The sequence below is a fragment of the Phocoena phocoena genome, chromosome 15, assembly GCF_963924675.1.
Source record: "Phocoena phocoena chromosome 15, mPhoPho1.1, whole genome shotgun sequence".
NCBI classification, from domain to species: Eukaryota; Metazoa; Chordata; class Mammalia; order Artiodactyla; family Phocoenidae; genus Phocoena; species Phocoena phocoena.
The window spans coordinates 25,661,093-25,688,351 of NC_089233.1; the positions used below are offsets into that span (position 1 = coordinate 25,661,093).

General features: G+C 46.2%; 1 protein-coding gene across 1 annotated transcript in view; it reads right to left on the bottom strand.

The window, feature by feature from the left end:
- BMERB1 (bMERB domain containing 1) overlaps positions 1-27,259 on the bottom strand; it is a 115,648-nt gene that overhangs the window by 4,088 nt on the left and 84,301 nt on the right. Inside the window, exon 3 of the mRNA XM_065893010.1 lies at positions 5,663-5,736. Within this exon, the coding sequence (XP_065749082.1) occupies positions 5,663-5,736 (74 nt within the window). The remainder of the gene's footprint in view (positions 1-5,662; positions 5,737-27,259) is intronic.

Here is a 27,259-nt window from a genome sequence, read left to right on the forward strand (position 1 = left end):
TAGCTGTTGAAAGCAGTTGAGTCCGAGGGGTCAGGGTTGGAATCCTGGCTCTACCATTTAACTTGCTGGATGAACTTGGAGAAGCAACTTGACCTCTTCAAGTTTCTGTTTCCTCCTCTGTAAAATACACAGTGAGGCTTGAATGCGAGACTGTGGTGATGTTAGTAAATGACTTTGCATAGAGCTGGCCCGTGGTGTATGCTCGGTAAATGATGATGCTGCTGCAAGGGGGTCGTGCAGAAGGCCGGGGGCAGGAGGGAATTACTCTATAGCGAGGCTCAACCAATCTGTCAGAAGGAAAGCACCCATGCTTTCCCATCCTGTTCCAAATACCAAGGGCTAGAGCGCCATAGAGGAAACAAAAGAACGAGGGCTGGACACGAGGACTGAGAAAACTAGGAGGGCAGAAACTTTTTCAGAAGATAAAAATCATGGGGCAGCTTGTCCATCTGCCTGCTGGAACTGGCACTGACCATCTCCTCTAGACCTGGGGGCAGAACCAGAGGCAAGGAGAATATAATATTTGGATTAGAGAGAAAATCGGTTTCTTTCATTAATCAGAAGCGGAGTGAGGAAGTGGAGTGGAATTGCTAGCAGCCCCTGGGTTCCTGCTCATCGCTGCGTTGACAATGGTAGCATCATTCCTCTCGAGGTGGGTCCCGAAGTCTGATTCTGCAAGTCACTCGTCAGTACCACAGAGCCTCCCTGCCCTCTGCAGACGAGTTAACCACAGCGCCCTTGGATTCGGGGAGTGATGTCACCGTCCTCTCCAAGTTACCAGCGACAGCCCTCCAATATTCCCCTGTCCTCCGCCAGGCTCCAGATCTAAGCCAGAGTCACATAGCAACTGGCAGGGCCCCCAGGAACTCACAAACCTCCCTGCCCAAGTTATTCATCCCCGTTTTCTATCTCTTGCCAGTTCAGGCATCCCCCAGCCTCCCCAGATACTCAGCTGCAGCCCTCTGCTCATGCAGCCCCTCCCAGCAACTCACGGGAGAAGCCACCTACTCAAAGGGGTCTGTGCTAGCTTACAAACCAGTTACTGACCTAAGTCTCCATGCCACCAGCCAATGCTGTTCACCTGCTTTTCCGTGTAATATACCCTTTCTGCCAGCATCTCACCTGCCTCCAGGTACCACCCACCTGTCTCCAGGTACTACCTACCTACCTTAAGCCCCAACTACCTACCTGCAGGCCCCACCCACCTAGCTGTAGGCATCACCCACTTACCTGCAGGTATCACGTACCTGCCTTCAAGCATCACTCACCTGCTTCCAGGCACCACCCATCTATCTCGGGACACACTTTTTTTGGCCATCATCACCCACCTACTTGCCAACTTTATCCCCTGCTGGCATCACACACCTGATTCCTAGCATCTTCACGTGCTTGCCAATGTGACCCTCCAACTTGCTTCTCATCTACCTCCTCCAGCACATCTCCTTAGCCCAGGCCACCATCAGCTCTCCCTGGACCATGCCATGACTTCCTAACTGGTTTCCCTGGCCTGTAGACCCTATCACAACTGTGAGCCCTTGCCATAGAATCAGACAGTCGTGGCTTAATGCTCCAGCTCCTCCCCTTCCTAGCTGTGTGACTCTGGGCACATTCCTCAACCTCTCTGAGCATCCAGTTTCTCAACACAGATAATCATAAAGTTGTTGCAAGTTTTAAGAGAGAGAAATCAAGTAAAACCCTAGGCTCACAGTCTGGTGGATAGTAAGAGTTCATGAACAGTCAGCTGCTACTATTACAGGCTATTATTTTACATAGTCACTGTTGTTTTAATGACTAAGTGCCCTCTAGGTTAAATATTTACCAAACGAGGTACAAAAGAAATAAACACTTATTTAATGAAGGGAAAGCAAGTCGCATAAGTGTGCAAAATGTAAGTGCTTAATAAATCGTAGCAATTATCATTGTATTTGTATTACCGTGAGCTTTAGATTTTTATTTAATCTGGTTTCTCAGCCTTGGTGCTATTGATATTTGAGACTGGATCATTCTCTGTCATGGGGGCTGTCCTGTGCACTGTAGGATGTTGAGCGTCATCCCTGGCCTCTACCCACTAGATGCTGGTAGCAGCCCCCTCTCTTAGTTGTGACAACCAAGCCTGTCTCCAGACATGGCCCATGTCTCCAGGGAGGCCCAACTCACCCCTGCTTGAGAACCACTATTAATTCTTTCCAACAACCCTATGAGGGAGACACTATTTTTATGTCCAAGGGGAGGGTATCATGGCCTCTACAGCCAGGTCTAAGCATCCCCAGCCCTAAGGGGACCGTGGTGGCAGTGGAGGTGAGGTGAGGCATCCTGGCTTGTTCTTGAGAAGCCCTGAAGGCGGGGAGGGCTCCAGGTGTTCTATCTCATCACAGTCTGGTAAATTATTTTCTGACCCTGGCTGGAGAAACATGATTTTCTTGGCCATTCAGTGTTCTCTTTACTCAATATTTTTACTGATAAATTCCCAGGAGCATCATTTTTTTTCCCCCTAAACTCAGCTAAACCCATCTAGAAACCTGGCACTGGCCCAAGGAATGCACAGAAAGGCTCTTAACAAGGAGTCAGAGGAGAAGGTGGGGAGAGGTGAGCAGGAAAGGCAGGAGAGGAAAGGGAACTTTAATATCTGAATTTCTGCACAGAAGTGATTGGGAAGATGCAGTTTTCCGGCAGAATCAATGGAGCTGCCGTTGAAGACCTGGGCTCTGTTGCTAAGTGGCCCTATGACCGTGTATGTTTCCCAGCGGGACAGTTGATGGCATTTCAGGTAGAACTTGTTCTTCAGGGGGACTGTCCCCTCCATGCAGGGCTAGCGTTCCTGGCTTCCGCCCATTGAGTGTCAGTACCGATCTCATCTTTTTTTTTTTTTTTTTTTTTTTTTGCGGTATGCGGGCCTCTCACTGTTGTGGCCTCTCCCGTTGCAGAGCACAGGCTCCGGACGCGCAGGCTCAGCGGCCATGGCTCACGGGCGCAGCCGCTCCACGACATGTAGGATCTTCCCGGACCGGGGCACGAACCCGTGTCCCCTGCATCGGCAGGCGGACTCTCAACCACTGCGCCACCAGGGAAGCCCCCGATCTCATCTTTATTTAAACTTTTGGTATATAATTTGCATGAATTTTGGTATTTTAAATATTGCATGAAAATATGATTATTGAATTTTTCATGTTCCAGCTGAGCTACCCTAGTCCCAGTCCTGGTCAGTCATGCAGCCCAGGCACTGTGTCAGCCAAAGACCCTCACCCCCAGCCATTTCCCACCCATTTCCTACCCATGCTCTAGAGGCTGCCACGGCCCCCCGTGGAGCCTCTGTGGCCTGAGGAGGCCTTGGCCTTGGCCACACACTCGTGTCTCCTTTGTCTCAGTGGCACCCAAGTGTCCTGCTGAGCCAACAGTGGGCTCTGGGAATCCTTCCTCTCAAGAGGGAGACGTCAGTCTATGTTGGGCCCATCATTGTCCCCTGGGAAGTTGAAAATTGGAACACAGAGGCCCGAGAGTTGGGCTCTTGTGTGGGAAAATCATGGAAGGGAGATGAGGCTGTAACCGAGCTACACCCTGTGGGGCCTTCCTGGGACAGACCCCTCCCCCACATCCTCTTCTCTGAAGTCCCTAGATAACAGTATCTGATGCACACTTCCTGAGTTGTTTTACAGATGCTAAAACCCCCACCAAATGGAAGATGTTAGCTACTTGATGAGCACATAGCCCCCAGGCCTCCTGGAACCTGAGGATTCATAATGTTAACACCCCCCCACACACACCCGTGTGACACCGCCCTGTTGCCTCATCATCCACCAGTCGGAGAACTGTGCATGAGCTGATCACATACCCTGGGATGCCCTTCCCTCACCTGGCCTTTAAAAATGCTTTGCTGAAACCCATGGAGGAGTTTGGGCGTTTTGAGCACTAGCTGTCCTGGGCTCCTTGTTTAGCTCTACTATAAACACTGCACCTTCCTTCACCACGACCCGGTGTCAGTACATTGGCTTTACAGCCTGCGGGCAAGCAGACCCAAGCTGGGTTTGATAACAAAGTGGCCTTGCTTGGCTCATGTGCTATAGAGGGAGAAAATAGAACATACTCCAAAATGGAGAGTAACAGAGAAAGAGACAGAGAGAGAAAGAGAGAAGAGAAAGAGAGAGCAAGGGCGAAAGAACATTCCACAGCCTTCCTGTTTTTGGTTCTCGACCCTTGTGAGTTGGGCTGAGCTTCCTGCCTGTTTGAGAGTAAATAGTACATCCTTGCCACTCTTAATTTCATTTGGAAATACGCTATTTGGGAATAGGGTCTTTGTGGATGCAATCAGTTAAGATGAGGTCATACTCACTGGGTCAGCCCTTAATCCAATGACTGGTGTCCTTATAAGAAGAGGAGATGACACACAGAGAAACACAAAGAGAGGAAGGCCACGCAAAGACAGAGGCAGAGACTGGAAAAAGGCAGCTACAAGACAAGGAACAAGGACTGATGGGAACCACCAGAAGCTGGAAGAGGCAAAGAGGGATTCTCTATTCCAGTCTTTGGAGGGAGCATGGTCCTGCTGACACTTTGATTTCGGACTTCTGGCTTCTCTCAAAGAATAAAGTTCTGTTGTCTTAAGACACTAAGTTTGTGGGAACTTGTCAGGGCAGCCCTAGCAAACTAATACGATAATGCCTGCAGGCTCCAGGAGTCTCGCAGTCCTTCAGTAACTGCCCGTTTCAATGGGTTTTTGTATCTTTCAACTAAATGATCCCTCGGAGGAGTATAAAATGAGAGACTTGACCCAGTGGCTCTCAGCCCTGACTGCCCATCAAAGCCATGTGAGAAGCTTGTAAACATGACCAATGCCAGGGCCCCACGCTAATCAAATGGAAGTTTCTAGTGGGTAGTGTCTGGACTTGGCTATTTCTCCCCCTCCTCATTCTATTTTTTTCTGGCCACATGGCAGGGCTTGCAGGATCTTAGTTCCCTGACCAGGGATTGAACCTGGGGCCATGGCAGTGAAAGCTCTGAGTCCTGACCACTGAGTAGAAATGTGTTCGGTTAATGATAATAATAATAGTAATAATAATAATGGCACTTATTTATTACGCACTCACTATAAGATGGGAACTGTGTTAAGTACTTTACGTGTGTGACCCCTCGGTCAGTCTCACAACAATCCTTTGAGGTAGATAGCGTGATTTTCCCAGTTTACAGACAAAGAAACCCAGTTATAGTGAAGTAACTTGCCCAAGGTCACATCATTAATAAGTGACAGATCTAGGTTTGACTCCAAAGTCAGAGCTCGTAACCACCATACTCTACCTGTTCCCAAACAGGATAATAAGAGTAATCATTGCTAATATCTACTGGACTCTTTGGACCAACTATCAAGCTAAGCACGTGGCTTGTGTTGTTTCATTTATCGCAGTAAGATTTATACCCAACGAGTTAGGTACTATTACTATTCCTACCCCATTTTCAGAGGAAGAGAAGTTGAGTCTCAGAGAGATAATGTGACTTGCCCAAGGTCAAGGAGGTGGTCAGAATTAGGACTTGAACCCGGGTCTGCCCGATGCAGAGTCTGAACCACATGATCAGGGAGCAAGCACTGCGTTGCAAGAATGAGGCTGCATTAGGGCCTTCCAGACAGGGGATCTGAGCAGCTGGTTCATGAGGTGGGGTCCCCCATGGTTACCTGGGATGGCGACCAAGTTCTGCAGCTCCTGCTTCAAGTCCATGATGTCGTTGCAGAGCTGGATGTCATCCATCCTGGGGAAAGAGGACAGTGCACAACAGCAGGTTACATCAACAGAACATTGTACACCCTGAGCACCACCCTGGTTTCAACAAAGAGGGCTAATGGGGGAGTTCTGTCCTCTGTAAAGCCCACACATGCTCTTTAGAAGTTTTACACCAAAAGTAAAAAAAAACAACAAAACAAACTGCCCTTTATCCAATGACTTAGAAATGATCAATCACAGTTAATAACACCTTGATAGAGTTCCTTCCAGTCTTCCCATGCCTGGCTTTTGTTGGCATACGTGAGAGACTTCATGCTGTGGGTTCAGTGTTTTCCTTTTTCAGCTATGTGAAAAGCTTTTAAACATTACAGAAATTCACCGCATAGACAGAAAATCTCCCTCTATCCTTTAGAGAAAACCATTGTCAGTGGTTTGTTACCTATTCCTCCAGATTGAAAAAAATGTTTATGCTTATACTACCAAAGATGACACCATCATTCATGCACAAAAAACATTTTGCAATTTGCTTTTTTTAACTTAACGATATGTCTTGGGCATCCTTCCATGTCAGGATATGCACATCTCATTTTTAATGACTATATAATATTCCATTATATTGATATACAGCGATTTATTTAACCATTCCCCCCATTCATAGGTATTAGACTTATTTCCAGATATATTCTAGGATAGATTCCTAGAAATAAAGGAATTCCTAGCTAAGTCAATTCCCAGAAGTGCAACTGGAGAGTTAAGTGACATGAACATTTTAATAGGAATTTCCAAACTGTCCTTCAGAGGGACCGTGCATGACATTCCCACCAACAGTGTGAAAGGAAGCTCACCCCTATAATCTCAGCAATTGGGTTGCATATACAATTTTGCATTATGTATTTCATGTGTGTGTGTTGCAATATTAACTCATCTTACTGTAAACAACATTTGTAATGGCTGCCTGGAATTTCACCAAGTAGATTTATCAGAGCAGTTTTAATTATGCCCTTATTTTTATTTTTATTTTTTGCCACACTGCATGGCTGTAGGATCTTAGTTCCCTCACCAGGGATCAAACCCTGGCCCCAGCAATGAGAGTACCAAGTGCTACTGGACTCCCACGGAATTCCCTATGCCTTTATCTTGATTACTTAGGTGGGCTTTTTGAGTTGTTTGTTTGTGTTATTTTAGCCGCTTTAGGATGAACATGGATTCACCTTTCCAGGAAAGAAAAGGCTTTTCTTTCGTGTTGGATTATTTGGGGTGGGGGCTACTGATTTTCAGAAGTAAAACCACTGAGTACAAAGGGTATGACATGTCTATGGCCATTAAGACGTATTTCCAAATAGCTTCCCCATGGGGTGTGTGTGTGCCTTCATTCTGCATGTCTTTAATGAGCACTTACTACGTTCATCAATGACACAGGCTCCAGGGATGCACAGCTCCCCTGCCCTCATGAGCTGAAATTTAATCAGGAGAGACAGAGGGTGAACACAAATACAACAGAACGTCAGATGCTCTGAAGAAGAGTGAAGCAGGTGAGGGGATGGAGTGGACCACTTTGGACACATCAACCTTCTGTCCCAGGAAGAGATGGAGGAAAGCAGGAATATTCTCAAAAGGCTCAACTGAGTCTGCACAGCAAGTAGGGGCAGGACCAGGACCAGAAATCGATTTGTCTGAATCCACTGATCTTTCTGCCTCCTTCCTTGACGTCTTCGCCAAGAACCTGATCTCCATTCAGAAGTGCCATCCACAGACCAGCGTGGGGCCCCCTGCCCTGCCCGTGTGACCCCCAGCATCCCAGCTTTCAGGACAAGTGGCAGTAATGTCTCGTTTCAGCCTGCATCTCCTGCTCTTGTTGCCAGGGGCAGGCACTCCAAGCGCTTGTCAAACGTTGCCCTGGAATGTCCTAGCAGGTGGCAGCTGCCACAAATGAGCTTGGGGGCTTTGCCAGAAGGGTACATGCTGTTCCCCTGGGTTCCTATCTGTGAGCCTTCAACTGGAGGTGCTCCAGAATCCTTTTCCACATCTAGCGTGGAGATGAGGCTCCATCAGTGGTTCTTAAGGAGGATGATTTTGGCCCCTGGGGGCATTTGGCAACATCTAGAGACATATTTGTTGTTACTGCTGGGTATGTGGGGGGACTGCTACTGGCATCTAGTGGGTAGAGTCCAGGGATGTTCCAAAGCATCCTACAATGCACAGGGCAGCCCGCCTCAGTAGAGAATTACCTGGTTCAAAATGCCAATCATGATGAAGTTGAGAAATCTTGGGTTATAACCACAGAATTGACACAGGTACCTGAGAGATACTTTTTGAAAGATGAGAGAAGGAAAGACGATGAAAGAACAAAAGAGCGACAGGTAATGTTAGAAGCAAGAGTATTGGCACCAAACATCTCTAGTTCAAAGGGGCCATGTGCCAGAAATTCTTCTCTGAGTCTAACTTTCCTCATCTTTGAAATAGGAATTATAATAGTACAGCTTTCTAGGATTATTATGCATGTCAGGCACTGAGCACGTGTCTGGGACATACACAGTACAATGCTCAGTAAATCGTATCTGTTGCTCTTATTAGCCGTTAGAAAGAGGCAGGGGGAAAAGAAAGAGAAAATGATGCTGGATAAGCAGGGTATTTGACAAACAGAGATAACGTTCAACCTTAAAACAACTTTTAAAAATTATATTCCTTATAAAATTTTTTAAATAAAATTTTTAAAATAAAATTCTTATCTGATTGCAGAACAGATTCCTGATCATTGTAGAAATTTTGGAAAATACAAACAAGTACGAAGAAGGAACCTAAGATTACACATAACCTTGATCCACATGCACCAGAGGCCACTGTTCCACTCTGAGTGTTTGGGTGAATTTCACGCCAGTCTTCTTCCTACATGTAACCCAGGTGTGGCGGGCTTGCCCTGGGGGGCCTTCACCCTTTGTCCATCTCGAAACGGCACTTAGCATGTTTTGAGTCCTCCCAAGCACATCCACGTTCACCCCACATTAACGAGCAAGGTGAAATTCTTGTGACGCTCTCACAGACAGGCATGCGTCAGAACCCCATGAAGATTCCTAGTAGATAGCACTGTTGTTTTCCTCAGATTCTTCTCTTGTCGCCAGCTTTCCATCTCTTCTCTTTCTCTCTCTTCCTCTTCCACACACCTCATGGTCCTCGGACCTGTCACCTACAGATTGGCACTTGCCATCTACCTCTACAAGGATTAAATTATGAGCCACTGCAGCTGCTGACCTTCGACACCCCCTGAAAGGAGTTCAGGGTAGAGGTCAGAAATGAAGCACTCTGTGCTCTGGGAAAAACTGGCAGAACAGGTCTTCAGATAGTTGGGTATTTTCAGGAGATGATTTTATGAGCCCAATCTTGTATCTCCTCGCATCTAGAAAAGCACTAAAATCCTTCATGGTGACGTCTGCTCCTCGTGACTAGCAGTAACTTTCACGAGACTAGCAGAAACCTTCTGCAAAAAATATGTGCTTGACTGCATGTACTCCCCCTTCACCAAAATCACATATATACTGACCTTCCCCCCTACTTCTTTGGAGCTGTTTCTAAGGGCTATCTGAAACGCTGTCTCCCGGGCTATAGTCTTCATTTTGCCCCCAATAAATCTTAACTCACAACTCTCACGTTGTGCTTTTTTAGGTTTGTTTCAGTGGACAGATCCCAAGCAATTCACCTCTGGTCTTCAACTTACAAACCCCAGTTGGCAAAACCAAAGCCTGGTGGTTCCCTGAACATCCCCAGGAAAGGAGCTTGCTTCCCCCAACCTCCACCCAATCTGTCTATCAGGGAATTTACCTAAACAAAAATCAGGTTGGAAGAGGGAGGGACGGGCTCCACCATTAAGGGAAACAAAAAGTCAATGTTTTTTGAGCATTTGCTTTCTGTGCATAAACTCACCTAAGTCCTCATGGCAGCCCTGAGAGAGGTGTTGCTTTTATCTCCATTTTTATGGACAAGGAAATGGAAGTTAAGCAACGTGACCAAAGTGCCACCCATACCCTGGTATGTGGCCACTGGGATTTGGCCCAAGCTCGCGGGCGCTCTTGACCACTTCACCATGGTCTCTCCTCTCCAAGTGGCTGCAGGAGTTGAGGCTGACATTGAACTGACCTTCGTTCTGCCCCTTCCTCCCATAGCCCTGATCTATTTAGGAGGCAATGTCTCCAGCTCCTTTCGGCGAGACAGGCTGGGACCTGGGATGTGGACCCTTTGCTGCAATGCTTGCACCTGGACACACGTCTCCACAAGCAACAGATACAAAGAAACTAGAAGGGACTAAAAATAACTGCACACACAAGCATGCCTGTGCAGTAGCAGTCGAGGCAATTATGAACAATAAGATACAAAAAGGCCACAAACCAACTGCCATTTCTCCATTCCTTCCATTTCTCCAACTGCCATTTCTCTTTTGTGGAGAGCAAAAGTAGGGCACTGTGCACGATCCCTGCACACTGTGCCACCAAGGGGGTGGGCAGCTCACCTAAGCCACCCCTCCAGCCCAACCCACCAACCTGCCCCCACCCTCACCCTATTTAAAGAACCAGCTTGCCAGCCCTCGGAGAGCAAGCAGGGCACCTGTTTCTTGTTTTCTTTCCCTCATGCTGCATGAGTCCCAATAAAGCCCCACGTGAATTCCTCATCTGGCCTCTTATCAATTTCTATTGATTACAGGAGTCCAAGGACCCAGGTCGGTAACAACAGAAGCCAGTTGTCTTAGTCTGTTCAGGCTACTATAACAAAAATACCAGGGACTGGGTGGCTTAAACAACAAACATTGATTTCTCACAGTTCTGAAGGACTGGGAAGTCTAAGATCAAGCTGCCAGCTGGTCCTGTTCCTGGTGAGGACTCTTCCTGATTTGCAGACAGCTTTCTTCCTATACCCTCACATGTTGGAGAAAGAGATCCTCTCTCTGGGGTCTCTTTTATAAGGGCACTAATCCCATTCATGAAAGCTCCACCCTCATGACCTTAATCACCTCCCAAAGGCTTCACCTCTAAAGACCACCACATTGGAGATTAGGGCTTCAACAAACGAATTTGTTTGAACATTTCCCATAGCACCAGTCATGGCAGTCCCATTTGCCTCTGCCAGACATCTACTTTCCCAGGCTTCCTGGCAGCTAGAGGTAGACATGAGACCCACTTTGGGGCAACGAGAGGTAAGAAGAAGTCTTCTTGTGTGTGGGGGGGGCAGTTCTGGGGAAGATGATTTGAGTCTTGGGTGCTATCCCCTCATACTCCTGAAGCTGCTATAGCCACTGTGGTGAGGATGGCATAGGGAAGTGAGGAAAGAGCCAGACTTTTGATGACATCCTTGAGCTACCCCACTGATACCTAATTAATTGAAGATACTATTGGGAGTTTCCTGGTGGCCTAGTGGCTAGCATTCCAGGCTTTCACTGCCACGGCCTGGTGGGGGAACTGAGATCCTGCAGGTCACGAGGTGCGGCCAAAAAAAAAAAGTCCAAGACACTATCAGTCAGATGTTCTGTTACATGCAGCTGAAGACAGCTTCACTGATACATGTATGTGGATATGTGCCTCTTGAAAAATATTGGAATCATACATTTTTATTTTATTTTTGGCAGTCCGCATGTTAGGCAGGATCCTACTTCCCCGATTAGGGATTGAACCCATGCCCCCTGCAGTGGAAGCACGGAGTCTTAACAAGTGGACCACCAGGGAAGTCCCAATATGTGCATTTTTAATAAAAACAGGATCAAAATAAACATTCGTATGCCTCGCTCACTGTGAGCATTACATCATGATGATTGTCCAATGCCATTAAATAATATAATTCAAAAAACATTTAAACCGTTCATGCAAAGCACTTTTGAAGCTTGGCTGGAACTTCCAATATTGCCCCATTAGTCCAGTTCTCTGCACGAATAGTGCTGAACCCTGGAAATCAAACTGCTCCTGCCAGCTGGTTCTAGAGAAAGCGATGTCATCTCTGAGAAACTGTCTGATGAAGGAAGGAAAAGACAGTCAGTCTGTGTCATTATGCATCTTAACCTTTCATGCTGGGACGATGGAGAAAATTGGTCATTTTACCAGCTTTGGGCGGGGAGAGGTGAATAGGCTCTGTCAGAATAACAGCGCTGCTGCTTTACAAGATTTCTTTGAAAATGACATGGTGTGGAGCCTAATGGAAACCCAGCAGAGACCAAGATGTGAAGGCAGAAGCAGACTGACGGAGGAAAGGGTTGACTTTTTAAGATAGTATTTATTCGGCTTCTTCTGTAAGTTGTGGATGCGGTGGACTTCTTGGGATGGGTGAGAAGAAATAACATCTGGTCTTAGAGGTGGAATGCTGGTCTGGGATGTGCAGCCTGGACCTCAGTCTCACCATAAACCTCCTCTATGACTAAAGGGAAAATTCTGTTTTCCTATACACTCTTCACTTGTGACACCAAATACGTGGGTTTTCTCAAACCAGGCAATTCTCCAATTCTTGGTGGACACCAACTGGGTGTCCTGCCATTTAACTCCATTCTGATACTCACTGCCTGGAGGTAGCATAGACCCGACAGGTTAAGGGCTCAGTCTCATAAGACTGCCCCTAATGCAGATGCCAACTGGCTATGAATTGGTGGTTCCGTGACCCCCTCTACCAGGTTCAATAATTTGCCAGAACTGCTCATAAAACTCAGAATAACATTTACTTACATTTAGTAGCTTATTATAAAGGATATTTAAAAAGGTACAGATGAACAGCTAGAAGAAAGATACACAGGGTGAGGTATGGGGAAGGGTGTGGAGTTTCCAAGCCCTCCCCAGGTGGGCCACCCTCCCATCACCTCCATGTGTTCACCAACCTAGAAGCTCTCCGAACATACTTAAGAGATGTTTATGAGGGCTCATCACGTAGGCATGATCAATTATTAACTCAATCTCCAGCCCCTCCCTCTCCCCAGAGAATGCAGAGGTGGAGCTGAAAGTTCCAAGCTTCTAATCATGTCTTGGTCTTTCAGGGGACCAGTCCCCATCCTAAAGCCACCTAGGGACTCCAGCCACCAGGCATCTCATTCGCACACGAAAAGGCACTCATCACTCTGGAAATTCCTGGGGTCTTAGAAGCTCTTGTGTCAAGGAGCAAATAGTAGAACAAAAAATGTTCCTAGCACCCCAATCACTCAGAAAATTACAAAAGTTTCAGGAGCTCTGTGCCAAGAATGGGGTCAAATACCAAATATATTTCTTATTAAGCCATAATGACGGGACTTCCCTGGTGGTACAGTGGTTAAGACTCCGTGCTTCCGATGCAGGGGGTGTGGGTTCGATCCCTGGTAGGGGAACCAAGATGCCACAAGCCACTCAGAGCAGCCAAAAAAAAACCTAACTAAACCATAATGACTCGATAAATCATTCCTCTCCCCACACCTCTGTTTCCTCAGATATAGGATGAGGGGTTTCAAGGATACTGGGAGCCCTGTTCTGCTAGCATTTAGAGGTGATAACTTGCTTTAGACCCTGCCAGACCTGAGTGCAGGTATCAGTTCCGCCACTGACTGGCTGTACAACTTGGGTGAGCCCTTTCACTGCTTTCATTGGTCTCAGTGCTCTCACTGTTGAAAAGGAATCATACCTTTTCTCGGGGTTGTATGAGAATGAAACCACCTTATCTGTGTAGAGCAGGCAGCCCTATGCTTAGCACGTACATAGTAGGTGCAAAGGAAAGGCTACTTCTGTCCGTCCTTCAGCCCTGGGTAAGGAGGTGAGCGGCTAGGCTGCCAGCTGGCAGACACTCCTGAAAACTCTTAGCCAACATTCGTGCATCAAAGAATCAATCTCACTTTCTATGCTACTTCAATTTCCTCCAACCTAATGGCACTGAGATGATGAGTGTGTGCGTTTGTTTGGCGTTCTTGGATTAATGAGCTTAAACGCTGTCCCTGGGGGAGAGTAAGTGTTGAGACATCTCCAGGGAGACCCTGGGCTCAGTCATCTCTCAGCATCATGCTGGGGACCAAGCGACCAGAGAGATACCTGCCACACGGGCTCAGGTGACACATCCATGAAAGGGACACCTTTATGACACGTCACAGAAGGCCTGTTTTCTCCCCGTGGCACATTTATGGTCTTGCATGTTAACTGGCTTCTCCCTTGATTGTAATCAGACCCTCATCTGGGAGGGGACACTGTTCCTAAAAGAATGTCACCTCCCTCAAGCATGGATTACTCTTCTCTTCCCCAGGTTTTTCTAGATCATCTCTGGATTCAGAAAAATTACTAATACTGAGAAACTCATCAAGCTGAACTCTGGGGGGCTGTGCCCTTTTCTGTGTGTATGCTGCATGTCAATGACAAGTTTCCCTGAAAAAATTACCAACAATATTTTTTGCTTTTGTTTTAGACCTAAAAGAGTACTTTTGGTCTTTTAAAAATTATACACATATTAAAGACAGGCTCCCTGTAAAAACGTCAAACACCACAGAAGTATAGTTGTAGCTGGCATTTATTAATGTTTTCATACTACGGGCGCCAGATTCTGGGCTAAGCATTTTATAAAAATCATCTCAATAAACTCTCACAGCAACCCTATCAGGCGAGTATTATCATTATCATCCCGTGGATGGTGTTAGGAACTTGCTCAAGGCCACAGAGTAAGAATAGGAACTTGAACCCAGGCAGTCTGACCTCTCAGGTGGGAATGTTAGAGAACTCTTGACCGAAACCACCGGCCTTGGCCAGGCCTTGCTTGCCTGAGTTTTCTCACAGCAGGAGGTCCCAATAAGGAACATGGTGCTGCCACCCAAATCTACCGGGAGAATTCAGGAGGGGCCAAAAGAGGGAGGAGACGACCAACCTCCCAGAGTCCTTTGCGCTGGAATCCATCTTGGCTGAGAGAGACGCGTGTCACCAGGAAGGACCCTGAGTCAGACCAACTATGGGCCAAGCAAGATGACCAGCCAGAGACAACCGGAAACTAACCCCATTACCATAAAACCCGAGGCTGCGAGCCACGTGGCAGAGCAGTTCTCCTGGGTTCCCTTAACCTGCTGCTCTCCACTCGGGCACCCCTTTCCAATAAAGTCTCTTGCTTTGTCAGCCCGCGTGTCTCCTGGGACAATTCGCTTCCTAGTGTTAGACAAGAGCCCACTCTCGAGCCCTGGAACGGGTCCCCCTTCCTGCAACAGGAATATCAAAGTCCCATCTCATATGGTGGTTGAAGTTCAGGGAAGATAGAGACCAGAGTAGTTTGGGGGAAGGTTTCTCAGCGCCACTTATGGGAGGGGCACAGCCTGGAGGGTCACAGAGAAGGCTCCCCGGCACTCAGGCAGAGGGAGCAGCTCAAACACTGACTGTAGAAAGGAGTGTGATATCAGTGTTATGTGACAGGGAAGAGTCCACTGAAATACTGGTGACGTACAGGTCTTGGTTATAAAGGACTTGACATGGGAGCCATCTTAGGTTCTAGAGTGAGAGCATGGCAGGGCTATGTGGCTATGAAAGCCAGTCTGGCAGACATGGTGACCAGTATGTACACAGCAAGGAGAAAGGGCATCCTCACTCTGAACTTTCTATTTAAGGTGCTCAAGGGACTTCCTGGAAGTTTTGTTTGCTCTTGAATCTCCAGTGGGGTCAACAAACTATGGCCCATGGGCCAAACCTGACTCCCTGCCTGCTTTGTTGAAATCCATGAGGTAAGAATGGTTTTCACATTTTTAAATGGTTGGATAAAAATCAAGAGAAGAACATTACTGGACACATGAAAATTATATGAAATTCAAAGTTCAGTGTCTATAAAAAATGTTTTATTGGAACACAGCTGTGCCTGTTCATTTACCTACCGTCTGTGGCTGATTTCACCCTACAATGGCTGAGTTGAGTAATGACGACGGACACCATATGGCCCAAAGTCTAAAATTTTCACTAGCTGGCCCTTTATAGAAAAATTTCATCCTGAACCTAATCTTTGGGGAAAAAACTTGGAAAGTAATCAGAGACTAACCGAGTTCTTGGAGCTGGAAGAGCTCTCACCTTATACGGATGAAGAAGTAAATGCCCAGAGAAGGGAATATTGATCATTGAGTCACTGATTTGCTGAGTTGTCCAATAAATCAATCATCTAGACAACCTAGATGATTATTGACAGCCTACTATGTGTGGGCTTCCTGCCTCAATTTTCACTTCTGAGAGACATCAGGAATCAAGCTGGCTAAGGTTCCTGGCCACGGGGTGGGCCCACGGGGCTCTCAACCACCTGACGCTTTGACGAGGGCCCAGCCTGCTTTCTCCTCTGGGCACCAGTGGGGGATTAAGCTGTGTGCAGTGAGTATGAGGTCAGCCTACAGATTTCCTGCAGCACCTGCTAATGTGATCTGGCAGTTTCTGCTAGGGCATTTGTCCTTCACATCCTTCCCTTCACTAAGGACATACTAATTTTTGTGATCTCATGTATTTTCTACTTTTAGTCCCCCAATCTCTTGCCAAGAAGAGTGCTTAGACTGAGACAGGTTAAGTCATCCCCTTGGATGGCTCAGCAAGCTGTGAAGGGTTCTGGTCCTGGGTTTCCCTAATTCTAGCCCTGAGGCTCTCGGCTGAGTGGTCCACAAAGAATTAAAGATGTGCACAAAGATTAAACTCCAAACAGGTAAGATAGAGAGATGAAGGGAGAGGGAAAAAGGAAAAGGAGAAGGATGAGGAGGGGGGAGGGGAAGGAGGGGGGAGGAGAGGAGGGGGAGGAAAGAGAAAAGAGAGGAGAAGAGAGAAGAGAAAAGGAAACACCATGAGTGTCCAACAATAGGGCATCAGTTACGTATATTACTTTCCAACAATACAAGGAAGAACTCTGCAACCATTTAAAAGTTATTGCTGGACAGGGAATTCCCTGGTGGTGCAGGGGTTAAGACTCCGCACTTCCAATGCAGGGGCCCGGGTTCGATCCCTGATCAAGGAACTAGATCCCACATGCATGCCACAACTAAGGAGCCTGCCTGCTGCAACTAAGACCCAGTGCAGCCAAATAAATAAATAAACAAAAGTTATTGCTGGCCAGGCTGCAGTGTTTTCTCAAGAGGACCTCAGGAGAAAATACAACCAACACAGAATGGATGTGGTAAGACACGAAGGGTTCCCAGAGTCAACAAACAAAAACAGAGGATGCCCAGTTATAGTCAGATTTCAGATAAATATGGAATCATTTTTAGCATAAGAATGCCACGTGTGGGCTTCCCTTGTGGCTCAGTGGTTGAGAGTCTGCCTGCTGATGCAGGGGACACAGGTTCGTGCCCCGGTCCAGGAAGATCCCACATGCCACGGAGCGGCTGAGCCCGTGAGCCATGGCCGCTGAGCCTGTGCGTCCAGAGCCTGTGCTCCACAATGGGAGAGGCCACAACAGTGAGAGGCCCGCGTACCGCAAAAAAAAAAAAAAAAAAAAAAAAATGCCACATGTGATCTTTGGAACATGCCTATCCTAAAAAAACAATATGTCATTGATCTGAAATTCAGATCTACCCGCGTGTCCTGCGTTTTCTCTTCAATCCTACAAGAAAAGGGAGGCCAGACTCTGGATTTCAGCCTTATCACCTAAACCGTCGTTGGCCCAGGGGGCCTGCTCTGTGCAGGGTAGGAGGAAAATCTCCTTCAGCCACAAAGGTTAGAACAGTGGCCTCATCTCCCAGCCTGATCCCTCTCCGTTCTCCCTGGACGGTCCTCTGTTGACAAGTTCGAAGTGATGTGGGAATTTGAGAAGACACAGGAGAAATAGCAAATACGGCCAATGGATTGATAAGAGTAGAAAACTGGGGACAATGTGAAAACATATGTCACAGGCCTTGAAAACATTTAAACTCTAGCCTAGTGATTCCATTTCTAGGATTTCATCCTAGGGAGATAATTAAGGACACCATAAAGATTTAGCTATGATTATGTGCAACAGAGCCTTGTTTGCAATAGCAAAACACTGGAAGCAACATAATTGTCAACAATAACAGAGGGCCGCTTAAATAAAGGATGGGATGTGTGCATAATGAAATTCTACCCAGGTATTAAAAATGATGCTCAAAAGAGATGTTATTGATATAAGAGAATAAACCGTATCAAAAAGTGGTTAAGAAATGTTAGGATCCAATTTTGTAAAATACAGATGCTTAGAAAAAAGACAAGAAGACTGCATTCAAAATGTTACATTTGATTATTTTGAGGGATTTATTTTTTTGACTGCGCCACGCAGCTTGTGGGATCTTAGTTCCCTGACCAGGAATTGAACACATGCCCTCGACAGTAAAAGTGCAGAGTCCTAACCACTGGACCGCCAGGGAATTCTCTTGAAGGAATTTTATTTCCTTCATTGGCTTCTCTGTATTTAAAATTTTTGTTTGTTTTTTTCAACATGCATGTATTATCTGGATGATTTTTTTTTAAGTTTTTTGTTTTAAATTACCATGGGCCACTCCATGGCCGGTCACTATAGCTGCAGCAGAAGGCCCTCTGTGCCCTTGTCTCTCGAGCCTCATTTCTAGCCATAGAGCCTGCATTTCAGGCTAGCAGCCCGCCTACATGCCTGTGTGATCCCGACATGCACCTTTCAAGCCTTTGCTCCCTTCAACGCATCCCTTCCGCGGAACACCTTTGTTTCAGTCTAATTCCTATGCAGCCTTCGGGACGGCCCCAGCATCTCCTTCCAAAGTCGTCCTGATGCTCCCAGGCTGCATCACGTCCTCTTCCTTCAGCTGCACAGCCCCTCACCCACCTGATAATCATCTGGGCACTTGTGTTTCTCCCTAAATAGACTGCACCCTTTAAGGGGCTTTGCCTCTTCGCCCTGTGATTCTAGCACGTCACACATGCCTGACACGTCGCATTAAATATGTGATGAAGAGAGGAAGGCAAGCTGGCGGGCGGGCACAGAGGAGGACACACTGTCCTGGACATTTATTGAAACAAGGCCTCAAGACTACAAGTGCAGATGGAAAATTCTCAAATCCCATGATAGAGACCCCACCAGGGTAATAGCATCTATCAAAGGCGGTGAGTCATCCCCAGAGAAATCCAATTAAGCATCCGTATTTCAAGTGATCCCGCTCTGCATTCTGCTATCAATATCGTTTCTATTCTGAGCTCTCTCAGCATTTGGGCCTCCTGTGCCTTCCATTGTCTGATCCCTGCTGAGTTCCTGCCAGAGCGACCATGTTTTCTCCCCCAAACCTTCCCTCCCACTCCCAAGTTCATCTTTCTTTCCTGCTGACACTAACAAAAGCTAACATGCATTTGAACAGTTCCCAGGGGTCAGGAACGGGGTCCAGCTCCATCTCTTTAAATCCTCACTATCTATAGGGCAGGTATTATCATTCTCAACTTTATAGAAGGCTCAGAGAGGTTAAGTACATCACCCAAGATCACACAGCTGGCAAGGGATGAAGGCAAGATTTGAAAGAAGACAGTTTGACTCCAGAGCCCTGACAATCACCACTACGACAAACTGCCTAGAAATGTCACCCAGATGTACCAGGTTGTCCCCTTCTACCCTAGTACCCCCATCCTTTGCCCCGTCCTTGCTGTCAGGAGCCTTTTAAAATACTTTCAACCACTGGCCATTCCAAAATGTGAACTTTCTTGGGTGATGGGTTTAGCCCCATCCCATAATTTCCATTAGCCGTCAAATCTACCTCAATATTTTAAAGTGTTTTTGAAAAAATAAACCAAAATGAATACACATCAATATGTTTTTGAGATGGGCAATAGACATTTTCCCCAGTTTTGTGTAAAGTTCAACTAAAAAAAAAAAAAAATCTTGGGAGAAAATCAGGTGATTTTTATTGATCTCCACCACACAATCAATAAAAAACTGTGGGCCTGCTATTGGAAATGCAGTCTTCAGATAAATCCCGATTCCTCCTTGTGATCAGACTGCTGGCTGGAAGCGCCTCCTATGTAGGAATTCTAAAGTTGTTATTCCTTTCATCTGAGCATCTAACGACAGAAGGTAAAAATCTTAGAAACACTATCTGCAAACTCCAAGCCCCAGCAAAGGCTCCCCGCCCAAAAGGTAGCCTATGGATTTGGCAGCACTTCCCATACTCTTAGCTTAGCCCTGCTCCTCCTACGAAAACACTGAGCACCCCTCTGTAAGCCCTGGATTATCTACAATCACCACCCACAATTTCCCTTAGACTCACTGCACCATCAAAAGCAGATCTGCTTTTGATGATAAGCACATTGACATTTAAATCACCCTCATGTTTATTCAGCACCAGTGATTAGTGGCCTTCTTTGTATGGAAGCAGGATCCCAGGGCTTGGCAAACCACAAAGAAACAGCAAGTTTCCTCTGCTGGATCCTGCAAAGCCAGGACAGGGCAGGGGTGTAAACAGTGGTGCTTCTGGCAAATATTTAATGACTGGGAGTCGGTGAGGGAGGGAGAAGCTTTGGTTTGTGTCATTTGCCAATATCCATGGTATAAATAGTCCCACCATGGCAGGTTTGGCAAGATTCCTGAATATCACTGGCTAGACCTGACAGGTGGGCAAATTGGAGAATGCCTCTTTAACATTATTTTTTAAATTTTTTAAAAAAGTATTTTGTCGATTTTTTAGTTTTTATTTATTTATTTATTTTTATTTGGTTGCACTAGGTCTCACTTGCGGCAGGCAGGCTGCTTCATTGCAGCTCGCTGGCTCCTTAGTTGCGGCACACAGGCTCCTTAGTTGTGGCATGCGTGTGGGATCTAGTTCCCTGACAGAGATCAAACCCTGGTCCCCTGCACTGGGAGCGCAGAGTTTTATCCACTGCGCCACCAGGGAAGTCCTCAACATTCTTTAAATATTAATTCAACACTTATTTAAAAGAGAAGCTGAGTGCTGTATGGGGTAAAGATTATTGGTGGCGATGATGGTGATGATGATGATGATATGATGATAATGAGGATTTTAGCTACTGTTTATTTATAATTTACTGTGTGATAGGCATTAAGTGCTTTATACAGATTATCCCAGTTAATTCTTACATGGGTTATAACAACCCTTCAAGATGGATACTATGTGATCATCTCTCTTTTATAGATGAAGATCCTGCAGCTTCTAGAGTTTAAGTGGCTCAACCAGAATCACACAGCCAGTTAATTGGTGGTGCCAGGATGCTAATCTAAGTAGTGCCACCAGAGTGCACAGGTTACAGTAGTGAGAAGTCTCTCCTTTACTATTCCAAGTCTCTCCTTTACTGTCCCAAGAAATTCAGCTCTGACACCAATTCAGCATAACCCTCTTCAAAAATCCTGTAGATAGCACGACTCACTCTATTTAGAAGGCTGTTTACAGACCATCTCCTGTTACATACTGACGAATGACTCTTTGGAGTGCAACGGAGCAGGGCCCTATGGGGCCTTCCCAGGACAGGACCCCTCCCCCACCCCATGACCTCCACCTGCTTCTTGTTTGTAGTAAAACTTTAGCCTCCTAGGCCTTCCCCAAGTTCCAAAGAATAAACTTAGAGAACTGAGAAAATGCAGAAACAAAGGAAAACAAGTCAAGACAAAATAATCATAGTTTAGCCATTAAACAGAGTCAAGAACCTTTAGTTCCTTCTCAAGGGCTCTAGATAATATTCTGAGCCATGTCCTTGAGCTGTTTTGCAGATACTGGAACCCCTGCCAGGTGGAAGAAGTTAACTGTACGCTGCCCCCAAGCCTGTAAACCCCAGGTCCCTGTCTTTAAAAACCTTCCCCTGAAAGCCATCAGGGAGTTCGGGTCTTGTAAGCACTAGCTGGCCTGGACTCCTTGCTTGGCATTTGCAGTAAATGCTCCACTTTCCTTCACCATGACCTGGTGTCAGTAGATTGGCTTCACTACATGCAAGCGAGCAGACCCAAGTTGGGTTTGCTAACAGAGGAAGTCTCGCTTTTATAATGGACAAAAGTTGGAATTTTTGGTTGCTTAACACGCAAACTCTAGTTTTGGGGGAACCTTTCATTGTGTCAGTCCTCATTAGAGAAGTTAAAAAAGGGAGCACTCCCTCTTCCCCACACTCACCTAACCAGAAGATCCTGCCCAAGACCACTGAGCAAATGACACAGAGATGGAAGGATGGTGAGGCTGGATCTGTGATGTCCAGCAACAATGGTTGTGGCATCCTGGCCAGATTGGTTCTGTGGCTAGCCTCTGGAGCTCTCTGGATTCCTACCCATTTTCCAAGCCTGGCCCTTAAGACTACCTTTGGTTCTATGAGCTCTCCTCCCACCCTACCCCACCCCTAGCCTTCCCGTAAATCTTTTTCTTTGCTTGAGTCAGGCAGCATTGATTTCTGTTTTTGGAAGCTAAGTACCCTAACTGAAACAAGCTTCTCTCCCAAGCAGCTCCTGCCTCTGAGGGAAGTGGTGATGGGGACAACTTTCTCCATCTTATGTCACTTTAGTGAGTCTGCAGATACCTGGACACCTGGCTAGCTTGCCCCTTAATTCAATTCTGGACAGAAAGATATCAGTAAGAGGGTATTACGAAGGGCTTAGGATAAGATTTGGGCTTGTGTTAGGTGCTTTGGGGATGGTTTAAAGGAAGTGGGCATTTACTCTGGATTGGATGTCATCAGGAAGTGGGGGGAATTCTCTGATAGGGCATCTTAATTCTTAGCCATAAAGTGAGAAGAACAGAGTGAGGCTAAAGCTGAGACTGGTAAACAAGCAGCTGCAGTCGCTCAGATGAACCAGGATATGGAGATGTTTGGTCATTTTTATGGTTTGGACAATGTTCACAACTTATTCACTTTCAGACATACTTGTGAAGTTGTCTTGTCTTGGTCTTGATCTATCTCGGTCTTAGAATGGCCTCATCTGATGCTGGCAATCTGCAAAATTGTTTATGTTCAACAGAACACCTTGGCCTAGAGAAGAGTTAACATATACTTATTATAAAAGTATGAAATCCTTGACTCTAGGGACCAGTCCCACCCACTTTCATCTTCCCCGCAGTGCTCTGCTCTGCACGGTGCCTGGCATGCAGAACGTTCTCTGTGAGTGCTGGCTGAACTCAGTTATGGGCCCAGGGAACTTGGGACCTGGCTCTATGAGGACCATGCTGAAGCGTAGTTTCAAAATTTAAACACGTGACTCACACACCTAGAGAATGAACACTTGTCAAAAATGTATTTAACCCATTATAGAGGGAACCAATAAGATGGTAAAGCTCATTCCCAGAGCTTTTAAGGAACTGGATTTGAAACAGGAGGGAAGGGGGCAGGGCACAACCTCTAAAAGAATGACATAGCCTTAAGGACAGGACATAAACTGGTTAGAACCAACTAGGTCCAAGATGGTGGAAGATTCACCTTCCAATGGACCTTGAGCCTCATTATATGCTCATTGTAATACATTAGCTAAATGACACACCCACAGGCGCCATGGCAGTTCTGAGGCCGACCATAAAAGGTCAAAAAGTGGGCAGTGGCCCAGTTCCTGGATATTTCTGCCCCTTCCCTGAAATAGTTGGAATAATCCTCCCGCTCATTAGCCTATGAAATTACCCAGCCCATAAAAACTAACCATCCCTTACACTGCCTCCAGAGCTCTGAGGTGGGCGCCTGCTTTAGATGTCAGCTGTCCCAAGAGCCCTCCAGAGTCCAGAGAATGAAGAGCTTTATCTTTCCTGAGGACTGTCTCAGGTTTTAGCTTGTGTGTTTCAGGCTTTGGCTCTACAGCGATGGTTCTTAAAGAGCCCTCACCCATTTGTCCTCTTTCCTCCGACATGCAGCTCCTGGGCAGGGATGAGGCAGTTCCTAAACCAGGCCTCGGGTCAGTGCCTCATCTTGCCATGTCCTGATGGGGAGCCAAGTGGCCTCCTCTAGCACCATGGGTCGTGGGAGTTCACACCAGCAGTTTGCCTTTTAGAAGAAGTGCTTCTAGCTCTACTGTTAACATTCCCTCTCACTTCTGTCACTTCATGTCACCTTTCTGGATTGCCAGGTTTGAGGAATAACTGCTGTTGTGTAACATGATTTCTGTGTCAAGGGGCACGTGCCCTGGTTTCTCTCTTGGTTGCTGGCAAATTCTGAGCTACAGGGAAATGCACTACAGGGAAATGCACTGAGTATGAATGTTCTTGTCCGTGATTCCTCCCTTAGACGATGTAGATGCCGATGGTAGTCGACTTATTGTAAATATATACATACAGATGCCGTTAAGCACTTCCAGGTGGGTTGCATAAGAATCAAGTCCTTAAATACCTCTCAATCTGATGAAATGATAGAAAGGAATAAAGAAACATTTCCCAGAATGGAGGAATACATTTATTTTTTAAATTTATTTTTGTCCAAGTGGTGAGCTAATGGTGGTGTTGCTTCTTTGCACGTGATCAGTGTGAACATTCAGGTGCTTTTCATGTGACATTTGTGAGCCACAAATACAAAATTGCCATTTGAATTCAGTCAGGCTCCCGGGTGGTGTCAGCCATGGTCTGTCGGGTGAGGGAGAAAGGGACTAGGGCTCCCTCCCAGTGTCAAACACAAGCAGACAGCACACCCTGACTCTCCTGTGCTCTCAGGCACATGCTAAGGACAACTCTGTGGCCTGGGGCATCCATGTCACAGTATAGGATTGCCGTTCAGGTGTTTTGTACCCCTTTCTTTTCTGATGTTGTCTCCTTTTTTGGAACCACTCCAGCTGGGAGAACCTTAGTCGGTGCTGGAAGTGTGACTGAAGTACCTCTCTTTTGTGGCTCTTGTACAGCTTAATGTGCAATAAAGGAAAAGTTATATCTGTAAAAAACAAAAAAAACTGACCACGCCACATTTTGGGGCCTCACCTTCTGAGATGGCCCACACTCTGCACTGGCCGCTCTTACTTTCTGAGATGACCCCATGCCCTGGGGCTGCTCTTGGTTTCTGAGACAGACCACACTCTGTCTATGGAATGTGTGTCTCTCTAAATAAATCCACTTCTTACCTATCACTTTGTCTCTCACTGGATTCTTTCTGCAACAAGACATCAAGAACCTGAGCTTCATTAAAGTCTTGAGACCAGGTGTGTGATCTCAGTTGGAAGACTGTGGGTTTTGGCCGGGTTTAAGTCCCAGCTGCGTGGGTTCGAGTCCCAGTCAGGGCTTTGGTCGAGTTCAAGTCCCAATCTGAGGTGCACAGTTTCACTATATCAGGACCCACAAAATGGAGGCTGGCCCAGGGGCCAGGCCCACATCACACCTCTACACTAAGTCAGTCTGCATTTATGGGAACCCACTGTCAAGGAAACCTAACACACACCAATCACATCCTCCAACTCAGCTTTAGCGAGCTCACCTTACCTTAGAAAATAGGACCTACTGGGGACTTCCCTGGCAGTCCAGTGGTTAAGACTCTGCGCAGTGCCGGGCGCACAGGTTCTCTGGTCAGGAAACTAAGATCCCACAAACCGCGTGGCCAAAAAAAAAGAAAAAGAAAGAAAATAGACCTGCCGGCCTTATAAGGAAATCCTGACCTTCTAGCCACTCATGCCTCTTCTAACGCTCTGTAATGCTCTTGCCCCAAATCCATCAGGAAGAGTGCTTCTCTGCTTGTGAGGCTCTGTACTTTCCCAACCCGTGGATTGTTTTCTCTTGAATATAGGACATCAAACTCATTATTAATTGTTTAGTTTTGTCATTGGATGGTGGTGTCAGAAAACATCACACAAAAGAGTTACAGAGAAGTTTAGAGATTTGCCCACGATCACACAGCTGGTAAGCAAGCCCTTGACCTTAATCACTACCTGTGCTGACTATACCTCCCACCACCCACCAGAGGTGACATTCATATGTCCCTCTGGAGAAAGAAGGCTAGACAATGGCTAAGTCATTGTTTCCTAAACATCGGTCATTTGCATATCGCCATGGCAATGTCTGCCAGGTCTCTGGTCCTCTCCACTATTATTTATTCAATAGTTTCCTTTATACTTGACTGCTTACACTGACTTTAATTTTAAAAATTAAAAAATCTTGAATATAAAACTTTTTACAGCACCATAAATGAAAATACCAATATTTTCCCTTAAAAGACATGAAAATAAATTTTTTTATTTTTGGCCACGGCTTGTGGCTTGTGGGATCTTAGTTCCCCAACCAGGGATTGAATCCGTGCACTGCCCAGTGAAAGCGCAGAGCCCTAACCACTGTACCGCCAGGGAATTCCTGAAAATAAATTCTTAATTAATGCTTTCCCAAATACTACCTAAAATCATTCCAGCGTGTACCCTACTTCAGGAAAAACTGGACCAAATGAATCTCAAAATGTCACACAGCCAAAATCTCAACCCAGGTCCCATCTCCAAATCCAGTGCTCTTTCTGCCACAATGCTGATCCCTCGACCACGCCCTGGCACAGGTTAACTTTGTCAGGGGAGCAAGCAGAGGATGTTTCTCAAGACAGCAGACAACAGATGGGCTGAGGGCTGACTCCTCCAAGCACTTAATGAAGCCCTGGGCAAGGGTCCCTGGATTTAATCACCAGAGTGCAATGCAGACCTACTCTAAATTGTTCTAGGAGCAGGTGGAGTTTTCCTCCAGGACAGCTCCAGGCCAGTTATGGTTGGCCTAAGGGGCAGTGTTAGCACCTGGAGACAGTGGAACAGAAGCAGATAATCACCATCTTCAAGGCGGTAGGAAGGTGCAGAGTTCCCTGCCATGATCTGATATAGCTTATGTTGAGCCAAAATGTCAGTTTATTCAGGCATTTTCTAAAGTGTTGCTTTCAAAGCGAAATGTACATCTCATTTGATATCTAGATAAATTTTGTCTTGTTTCAAACTCTAGCTCCTTTCGTAGGCTGCAGAAAGACTTAGCTACAAGAGGTACTTAGCTACAAGAGGTCCTTACAAGGGACGGGGCTCTATAGTAAGCGCTTTTCACGCATTATTTCATTTAATCCTCAATCCAACTCTACGAAGTGTGAACTGTTACTGCACCAGGTTTACAGAAAAAAGACCTGAGTGTTACAGTTCTTAGTTACTTGCTGGTAGAGCGAGGAGTGAATTTCTGCACCGTCCAGTTCTAGAATCCACTTAAACCATTACTATCCTCTAATCCCCAAATCCCTCTGCCGTTCAGTGAAGAAACTCAGAAATTCCACATCTTCCAACTCTCGGTTTGCTTGTTTGATTTCTTTAAAAAATAAAAATTAGGGACTTCCCTGGCGGTCCAGTGGTTAAGATTCCACACTCCTAACACAGGTTCAATCCCTGGTCGGGGAACTAAGATTCCGCAAGCCGTGGGGTGTGGCCAAAAAAAAGGCTAACACAATATTGTAAATTAACTATACATCAATAAAATTTTTTTTAATAAAAATTTAAAAAGAGACCACGTGTTGGTTTTTAGGGGTCAAAAACAGGTGGGCAATGGAATGAATTGAAAGCGAGCATTGCTGAGGGATTATAAATTCAGCTTCTGATTAGGAGCTTTTAGAACTGTAAATTTCTTGATAAACACAGCACCGCTTCCAATTAAAGCCTTAATCAATGAATTTCGACTATGGATGTGATGAGGAGGACAACAGATGACACTGAGAGTCTCGTGCTCCACGGGAGACCACAAACATACACTTCATTCTGATTCCTGTCACGATCTAAGCTAC